The sequence below is a fragment of the Orbicella faveolata genome, unplaced genomic scaffold (assembly GCF_042242905.1).
Source record: "Orbicella faveolata isolate gen_17 unplaced genomic scaffold, um_ofav_v1 contig_1, whole genome shotgun sequence".
Classification (NCBI taxonomy): Eukaryota; Metazoa; Cnidaria; class Anthozoa; order Scleractinia; family Merulinidae; genus Orbicella; species Orbicella faveolata.
In genome coordinates this window covers 34,690,001-34,700,153 of record NW_028301536.1, presented here as the reverse complement: position 1 = coordinate 34,700,153, position 10,153 = coordinate 34,690,001, and the positions used below count along the sequence as shown (strand labels likewise).

Here is a 10,153-nt window from a genome sequence, read left to right as displayed (position 1 = left end):
GCACCTTTGTTAATGGTCAGCGGACTATAGTAAACATTCCATATTAGGGAATGTTCGTTCTCGTCGATATTGTCTCGATTAGTTGCCCTTCGATCCGTATTGTTATCGATTTATTTCCTTCGGCGAACGGCTGGAAAGCTGAAAGGAAACTTTCGTTTTTTGACATGACTGATGTGGTAGAAGATGCAGAAACTAGACAAGAAATCGGAGGTAACCTCACAGACATTCTCACAGAGGGTTTTATGGAGTCTTTTGTTCCTGGACTGGAGAACCTGCAAAGGAGACTTGGCGAGCTAACGTAGGTTTTATTACCTTTAGCTAAGCTTTATATGTAAAACGGAGTACAGTGCACGGAGGCAACCTGTTCTTGAGAGCCGTTGGGTTAAGGCAGTTGTTTCACCTTCCCACTTTGGGCACTTGTGAAAGAGCTGTTTCACTTAGTGCAAAGGAAGGAAGAAGAGTAATCATGGAGTCACTAGGTCTGGTGATTGCAGTTTAGAGAATCTCGTGTGTGGTTTTACTCTATGACTCTGACAGTTTTGCCTGTAAGCTTATGTTTATGATATACAATTATAATACTCATTCTGTAAACTTTAAATATTATTTGTGATAACTTAGTTATTAAAAATGATACATTTATATTTTCATTATTTATTAGTACCAAGTGTGTTATATTCAATTCTATTTGATCTGCTGTTTCTTTCTTGACTTATTAACTTTTTAGTGCCACCGACTAGATAAATGAGAAATATTTTGTGGAATAATTAATTCCTCCTTCAATGCTTTAATAGATAATGCTTATGGACATTTTACTCATGTCTTGCTTTTTTCCCTTGCCTTTCCAGGTTTAGAAAAAAACTGTATATTTTATTTAAACCTGAATTGTTCTCTTTCAGTCAAAATCAAGGAATTTTAATTGAAACCATACAACAAGAAAATGCCAAGTATGCAGAATGCCAGTCAGCTAAAAACCTTCTTGTCATGGTATGCTGATACTTTGTTTGTACAGGGCATGTTGGTTCATATGGGACTCCTGAATGATTGGCATCAGTTTGAATGCAGGCGTGGGTCTCTGTGCTGTGTTTTGGGAAAGACATGCTACTCTGGCCGGGAATGTGAAGGGGTACTAGCAAACTGTTAAGAAGACCTGACTGAAATGCTTGTGAACTTAGAGTGTCCCATTCAGCGAGAGTGCATGTACACCTGTAGCAATTGTGGTAGTGGAAACCCACCTTGTGATACCCCCAATGATACAATTTATGACATGTGAAGGTGAATTAATCAACATGACACGAGCGTGGGACAAAGAAAAATTCTGAGTCCCCGACAGGAATCGAACCCATGACCTCCCGAACACCGGGCGGGCGCTCTATCCATTGAGCTACGAGAACTCATGGAGAGCAAGGCCATTTAACTGAGTTCATATATGATAGGTGTCCTGATTAATTCACCTTCACATTTCATTACCGAGCTTAAAATTCACCATCTTTATTAACTTATCACTACTCACGATGAATTCGATAGCGTTGATCCTAGCAGTATGCAGGACACCTATCATATATGAACTCAGTTAAATGGCCTTGCTCTCCATGAGTTCTCGTAGCTCAATGGATAGAGCGCCCGCCCAGTGTTCGGGAGGTCATGGGTTCGATTCCTGTCGGGGACTCAGAATTTTTCTTTGTCCCACGCTCGTGTCATGTTGATTAATTCACCTTCACATTTCATTACCGAGCTTAAAATTCACCATCTTTATTAACTTATCAATTTATGACATTTCAGTCCTAATGGCCACTAGCTTCCTTTTCGTCTGAAGTAAATGCTTAGTCAGTCATTTCTTTATTTAATTCACCCATTAGGATCACACTTACAGTACATGTCTGGTTCAAGGTGGTACCCTAACATTAATGGTTTCCATACTTTACTTACAGTTGCCTCATGTACAGTGGAACTTTGGCTAGTAGGCTTTTACTAGTGTGGGCTAATTTGATTTGTTGAGTTTGCTTGGAATATAAATTCCAGTTCAAAACAAAGGCATAGATAAACACTTTTTAACCATGCCACAGAAGATACACCCAATCAGAAATATACAGGAAGCTGTTGATACTTGACGGCATCACACCCAAAATTCCCATCATGTGCTGCGTGTATGTCACATTGATTGTGTTGACCACTTTTCTATGGCCTGGTAAAAAATAGTTAATATGTGCTTCTCCTACAAGGTATACCATGGAATTCCCCCTTTGTCACTGTCAGTTATATTTTCCTGGTATATACACTTGCCTAAAGGCTCATGTGTGCACTGACAAAATACAAAGGGCAATAAGAATATTCCATGGTATACCACTCGAAAGCATTTGCATATTATTATAAGTAGTATATCACAAGCTAGTGCACATGTTTATACTCCCATGCTGGGTGTCATTCTTTGGTCAATGGTCAATTTGCCGTTTCCACATCCCTCATACTACACCTTGTTTACCCCCCAAAATTTTGCATAAGCATTGTCTTCAGTTTCTCTTGGGATGACTGTAATACCCAGGAGAAATGGGAAAAAGGTTATGCAGAATTTTGGGGGGCAAACAAGGTGTATTATGGGAGATGTGGAAATGGCAAATATTATAAAATTTGCTGCCGTCATCTGCTAGATACTGAGTAATTTTGACGTTCATGATGCCAATGATGAATTTGGCATTTTCTGTATAGTTAAATCTCTGTCGCCTCTTAATTTTCACCTGTAACATTCATTGCTTTGCTTATGTCAGTCAAGAACAATTAGGCAAGTGTGATCTATCCCTCAAAACAGTTGGGTTGCTTGGGTTAAGGATGCAGTCCTGGAAGCCTTAAGGCCAGTGAGATCTTGTTTTCTCACACAACAGGCTGACTGTATGCGTGTGCTTGCCTTCCAGCTTTCCTATGTTCGAACCTATCATTCCAAGCTTACTAAAATCAAGCAGGATATGAACTCTATTGAAGACAGAGTTGCAAGACTTCAGGTGAGGGAAGAGTTTCTTCTCTGCAGTAGAGAAGACCCTTTATTTTACTTCTTCCCTATAATTATATTAGGGCCTTCAGCTGATATACCAACCATGTAAGAACAGGCGATTTGCATGATGATGGAATCATTTGACTACAAATACCAGAATCCTTTACGATTTCTTTATGTCATGCTAATTGGCACAATTGTCATTTATATCCCAGTGTGGTTTAAAAATTTGAATAAAAAAGGAGAAACAAAATGAATTCTGGTAGTTGTTGTGAAATGACGACATTGTGCAATTGTGCTTTTCACTCACTAGACACATTTCCCTAATCACATAAGAGTTATTATTTCTGGCTTGATCTGAGGTATATATCTTTACTTCCTTCCTTGTTTTGGAACATAAAAGAAATTAAACTTTGCTCTTATTTGAAATTTCTAGAGGAGAGCAATGAAACTCAAGTCACAGAAGGAAAAGGAAGAACGTAGCAAAGCAGAGGCTCAGGAGCGGCAACTAGAACTAGAGAGACAACTCACAGCTAAATTGGCATCTGAACATCAGCAATAGACTTGTCCCAAATAATATAGGGTATTCATAATTAATTTGTCTTATTAATCTTGTCAGTTCAATAGTCATGGCCTGGAAACCTAGTGGCGACTCAAGTGCTTCAAATGGAATTGTTCAGGGCTAAGAATAACCAAATATGGGCTGATGGAATGCCATTATTTCAGTTGTGTACCTTCCCACTCAGAATGACTGTCTCATGCATGCCTTTCCAGATACTCTTGGCCAAGGCCATTACTCTTCTTCAAAGTTAGCAAAGTTGGCAAGCAGAAAATTTATGCCCTTGTTTATCATGACTTCAATGTGATTGGCAGAGGATGCAAATTTGTTACTAAATATGAATTTGCATGGCAAATTAATGTGTGTACATCTGTTCATAATTTTCTCAGTCATTTATCATGAGCATCAAATGATTTACTCTACTCATATTTGAGAATTCTTTCAAATCCTTTCAAGTTTGAGAGAATTTTCCATGTACGTGTTTGAGTAAATTGCATTTAGCAGAAATTGTTGAGTATTGAGTCTCGAAATTTAGATTTGTAAACAAGGGTTTTTGAATGTTGCCGAGTCTTGGATTAGATCATTCTGCTGGAGTGAATAAGTTGATGTAATATTATTAATTAAATTAATACACTATTTATAATTTATAATTTGTTCTGGTGGAAAGTACTGTCCAAAACCAGGACAGCCAGTTTGCCAACTGTAACAGCCAGTTTGGCACAAGGGATTGTAAAGAACAATTACATACAAAGAATGGTTTTCGAGCTGTTAAGTTAATAAATCAAACAAATTAAAAACTCAGTAAAGTATTATAAATACTTCAAAAGTATGTTTTATTAATTCAAAACAATACCTACTCTTCAAGGGTGTACATGTATGTCTAGACAAAAAGTACCCTAGGGGCAACTTGTAAATTGAATAGATTAACTGGTATTTTATGTATGAATCCCTTTATATTATTTACAAATGAATGTACATGTGTAGTAGCACCATTTCATGGTGATCACATTTTGTATATTTGTTTGATACAACGTTCCTACTAAACAAGGCTGTATTGTTTCCACAACAAAATCCATTTGAGAGTGAAACTTCATCAGCTATTTGCAAAAAATACTGGGTGTCTGGAAAACCTGAATAGCAAATAGCGAATAGTCGTGAATAGCGAACAGCGAACAGCGAATAGTCCCGAATAGTGAATAGCGAATAGTACGAATAGTGCGAATAGTGGCAAACAGTGGCAAATAGTGGCAAATAGTGGCAAAAATAGTAGCAAATAGGGTACCCAGTATCTTGCAGTCAACCTCGAAGCAACTTAGGATGGGATTTTCCCACTAAAAAGCACAGACGCTTATCAGGACAAAAGGTGTTTCTAAACGTAATTTCTTCTGTTTTAACCGCTGCAAAAGCGTAAATACTTCTTTATTAGGTTATCCTAGGCTTGTGTTTTTTGTTTTCTTAACGTCGGCGATGGACAGCCTTCTAGCCCAAGTCCGGAGAAGAAAAGGTAATAAATTCGCTGAAATTCTGTTGCTTATTTGGATAATTAATTAACGCTGGATATTAGATCTAAAGCAGTGACTATTGACGACTATTCGTCACTATTCGCCACTTTTCGTGACTGTTCGCTGCTACATGTATTTGTACTATTCGAGACTATTCGCACTATTCAGGACTATTCGCTATTTGCTATTCGGGTTTTCCAGACACCCCAAAATACTAACATATAGCATTTGATAGTGACTAAATATAATTGCAATATTATTATTATTGTAAATATTTATTACAGCAATTTTTAAATACCACAATTCTGAAGTTATAAAATTCTATTGTTGCCATCAACTATCGTTAGACAAAAACCAACTGAAAGCCAGCGAGAGCATTGTGCTTAAATAACGCCTGACTGAAACGTATGATACCCTTTGGGTCCTGGTTCTGTTATCAAAACAAAATTTAATATGTGTAACTCCTTATTTTCCACTAATTAGACATACTGTAGCTCATGCTCTCTGAAACTGTCATGCCAGCTTGTCATCATCATCAGATGTCATTTTACTTTCTTAGTGAAAGACATAATGAAAATAATTTGACTAGTTCATAAAATATTGGATTGTATCATTATTTTATTGATTTACTTTTTTGCAGGGGAGGGGGGGGGGGAGGGGGGTTGGGGGTGAGGGAGGTCTTTTTATCTTTCCAGTACTAGGAACAGTCGGCAACAAGATATTTCACACACTTATAAAAAATGTCCCTCGTCAATATGTACCATTCCTGCCCTGCTACATCAATGTATGTAACAAATGCATGTCTCCTTTCAATGCTCAACTCCAGCCAGAAAGCGTTTCAACCCCTGTTACTTGTTATTACAGTCAAACCTCTCCATTTGGACACCACAAAATTAAGGACAGTTCACTTAGTCTTAGTGAAAACCAGGATTCGTATAATTTCTTACTCTACAATACAGACACGTCCATAATAAGGGCACTCAGATCTGTCCCACTGTTGTCACTATTAAAGAGGTTTCACTGTTTTGGTGTGCCCAAATCCCTCCCTTTCCTTATATCAATTACTTATTTCTTGTAAATAACTTTCTAAATCATGATGACCATTTCTGTTTCTTCGGGAGGCCCATCAGTTTGTGACAGTTCAACACCATCTCTCTGCCTACTATTGTCTCCTTGAAGAGCAGATCCTGTTGCAGGGGGCAACTCTGATGGCGCTTCATGAGTGTCAGCTGTTGAGGAACTCTGTTCATCCACAACTTCCACTGAGGGAGCATCAAGAGAAGTCACAGGTTCATTTGGTGGCTCTTCATTTATTTCTACTCCAACATTATTGGTGCCAGTGTTCGTTTGATTCAAGTCTATTGTATTGCTAGTAATATCAGTAGCAACATCATCGGCATCAATATTTTGACTTGTAACAAGCCCAGGGTATGGTGGTGGTGGTGAATCATCGTCATCTTCATCAGAACTGTCGCTAGACTGAAGAGTAAATTCAGCTCGTGCAACTTGCCCATCAGTTACCACTGTTCCATTTCTATTCTGTGCTGTCATCATGGGGCTGGATTCTGGCGTGGGGAATCTCTCAGGATGATCCATAACTAGCCAAAAGCAAGTCAATTGAATACAAAAACTATCAGGGCGCAGCGCTTAACATAAGCGGGATTACCTAATCTACATTTACAATCACTTTAAGACAAGTTAATATATAAAAAGTCAGTGAGAGTGATTTCTTTAGTTATATAAGCCCAAGACTGTTAGAGCAAAATTAATAGCATCTTTAGGTCTAAACAACTTTTGGCAAACACACATCCCAATAAAGCTAGATGCAGGAGCCCTAAATAAATGAATGAATGAATGAATGAATGAATGAATAAATAAATAGTAAATAAATAAATTAAAAACAAAACACTCAAAGACAAAGAGCAATTTAACAGAAAGCAATGCAATGCAATGCAATGAAATGCAATGCAGTGCAATGAAATGAAATGTCAAAATGAAATGATCTTGAATTGAAACACTGCTCAGAGCTAGTCTGTGTATCAATTGTTGAGTTGAACAGATTTTGGTATATAGCCCAGTCTAAGGGGGCTTTTCTTAAAATATCAGTTGTTCCTTGGAGCTTTTATAATTCTTATCATACTAAGTTCTTTTACATGTCTTTAAGCCAACATGAGAAACAGTTTCATGTGTAATCATTAACTGCTGATCATACAAACTTGTTGCCAGAGTCTCTCTACCTCCTTCCATCTCACCCCTTAGGGGGTCGGGGGAAAGGAGGGTGGGGGAGGAAGGAGAGGTACCCTGGGAATCAGATTGCTAAAAAAGGTAAAAGAAATACCTGTGCTATATGAAGGCGGAAAATCTGCTCTATATGTGTAGGAATTGTTAGTACCCACAACCTGCCTGTCATGATCATCCCCTGGGTTAGGACCACCACAGGTATTACATCCTCCCATCATCATACACCGCAGCAGACCCACTCCAATAAAGACCACGGCACAAAAGACTGCAGCAACAATGCCAGCAGTGGCTTGAGAAACTGACGAATCTAAAATGCAACAAAATACAAACTAAGAAACACCAAAGGAAACCCCGCTTTACAGTCAATCACATATGGATGCAGTAGTTTGGCTTTAGAATTAATGTATACATTTCCTCCCAAATTAATGCCCTATATAGAGAGAGCACATACACGTACAACGGCATTTGCTTGCACACACTTTCAATTAATTTAGACTGCAATAATTTTCTGCATAATTTGTATTACAGGAAGTGTTGTGGCTGTATACTAGCTCACTATAGTGAGCTCAATGGATTTAAGTCTTTCTGGGAAGCTGTAAGTTTAACACAAACAGTTGCCTTTGTGTGAACCTGTTTTATTGTTAGTTCCCACTTCCTCCATGCATTTTTCATCCCTCGATCATGCATACAGAATGTTTTCACTCATGTGGCCCGCAGCCACGCAAATTTATTAGAACAAAAGAAAGTGTTAACATTAGAAAGGAGTTCACCTCCCACAAGACTGGTTTGGAACACCAACATGACCTTCATTTCATTGTTTTGGGACACCAATGTCTCATTAGAAAACACTACTGACACTTACTATCTTGAAAGCTAGCTTCAAAATTGAGAGAAAATCCAGTGTGAGGATTAGAAACAGAATCAGAATCAGAAATAAACTGCACTGTCATGGACGATTCCTCTATCTTGATGGACTGTGGTAAAGAGTCTCCGCAGAACATTCTCTCCAGAACAGCGTCAGGATCTTTGTCCAGCTGCAAACGATATATTGCCACATAATCCACACATTTTCCATCAACAGGGTCTTGCAGGTCAAAAGCACTGTTGAATAATGAACACTAAATTTCAGATTTAGCCCTACAGTTATTAGCAATGATTCTGTTTAGTTTGAGTAGTTTTTTGGTAGTTCAAGTAAGTGCACTGATTGAAGAGGGGTACTTTTATTAAATTCATTAAGCCTGGTTTTCACCAGCGACACAAGCACAAACACAAGTATACAAACTCTTAATATGTCACCATGAAAACAGCCTCCATGCATGCAAAAATACATAATTTAGTACAGACACAAGCACAAAGTTCTTCTAGTGCTTGTGCATGTGCTTGCTTTATGTCATGTGGAAACAAAACACTGCATAAGCAAAAAGAAATTTACTACATCTGGCCAATTAAAACACTTGTTCCAGACTCCCTTAATCTTACCTAAATGAAGTTTTGATGTTCTGTACAGAACCTTCAACAGACACAGTCCAGACACATTTTTGTCCATTTGGGTACTGCTTGGGATAGTCAGGTGATTGAATGGTTCCTGAAGAACTGGTGATATGACTGCCACATTCCCCTGATACTAAACATAATTAAATTACCTTTCCTTTCAGCACACTACTACTAGCTGTATATTGTTTAATCAGTAACAAGAGCGTTAGTACTCTCTTATGTTGCTACCCTTTGTCAACCTGACAGAGTTAAACCCTGCCCTTTTTGTGTTATTTGTAGCCAAGAGGCCACGAGTAAATCTTAATATAATTAAAGGTTGTTGATTGTGTTGGAAGCTGTGATAATCCTGTTGTTTGCCAATGCCTCTCAATCTAATATCTTCTCGTATAAAGATTACAAACGCAAATATGAGTTTGCAAGCTAAGGGTTGCAAGGGTAGTGATCAGTCATATGTCAGAAAAAGAACATGCATCTACGCCCTAAATGGGGGTTAATCCTAGTGATAAAAAATAAAACAGGCTTGCCTTCTAAGAAGAACTAATGCAAAATTGTCTCTGTTGTAATTTGAAACTGACAAATGCACCATCCCAGAGTTGCCCTATGTTATAGTTCAATCTTACCTTCAGTACAATAATTATTTGGCATTTTGGTTTGTTCTCTGACTGGCATATGGTAATATATCGATATGTGCATGCACCAGGATTCTGTGCACTCTTGGACTGAGATGTTTTGACAGCCTTTACAGCGATAGCATTTACAGTGAGTGTTGGTTTGCATGGGAGCACGTCTTCAAGCATTCCCCCCTCCCTTCTCCCTCTTCTGCTAGGGAGCTCATGGATCAGTTTCCTGGATTTGGCAGCCATGAGAGCAGTCTTCATCTAGGAGCTGGCTGCCAATAGTGGAAGCTCCTGGATGTCTCAGGCACCCAACCTCCATTTAGCGATGCAGTTGTTAATTACCAATTAGACTATTCAGCCAATCTCAAACCGTAGTAAAACCAAAACCAAAACCAAAACCAAAGTAAATGCCTGATTACTTTCAACACTCAATTGAAAACCACTCTAAATGAAATAATCATGCTAAAACAATAATTGGGCTGCTTAGAGCAGTTTTCAACTTAGTGTTGAAAGTAATCAGGCAATTAATAATAATAATAATAATAATAATAATAATAATAATAATAATAATAACAAATCTTTATACAGGATAGCCCTTCAGTGCAAGAGTACTGTTATCAAAGGGGTCCCGTCGAAATAACATAATATAAGGATAAAAACTAAAATAAGTTAAGAATGACTACGTAAATTATTAACTACACTATACATAAATTGATCTAAAGACTCCCTGAATAGTACCCTACTGCTAATTTGCTTG

General features: G+C 38.0%; 2 protein-coding genes across 2 annotated transcripts in view; one reads left to right on the top strand and one right to left on the bottom strand.

Moving 5' to 3' along the window:
- The first annotated feature begins 90 nt into the window (after positions 1-90).
- LOC110046972 (biogenesis of lysosome-related organelles complex 1 subunit 6-like) lies at positions 91-4,368 on the top strand. The gene is made up of 4 exons (XM_020752683.2): positions 91-298; positions 897-984; positions 2,907-2,993; positions 3,420-4,368. Exons 1-4 carry the CDS (start codon positions 165-167, stop codon positions 3,543-3,545), a joined length of 435 nt encoding a protein of 144 aa, XP_020608342.2. The 5' UTR covers positions 91-164; the 3' UTR covers positions 3,546-4,368.
- The window catches only part of LOC110046987 (uncharacterized), an 8,190-nt gene continuing 2,386 nt past the window's right edge, over positions 4,350-10,153 (bottom strand). Inside the window, exons 3-6 of the mRNA XM_089273921.1 lie at positions 8,765-8,909; positions 8,148-8,386; positions 7,383-7,592; positions 4,350-6,642 (exon numbers count right to left, since the gene is read on the bottom strand). Of these exons, the coding sequence (XP_089130047.1) occupies positions 6,131-6,642; positions 7,383-7,592; positions 8,148-8,386; positions 8,765-8,909 (1,106 nt within the window). The 3' untranslated portion in view covers positions 4,350-6,130. The remainder of the gene's footprint in view (positions 6,643-7,382; positions 7,593-8,147; positions 8,387-8,764; positions 8,910-10,153) is intronic.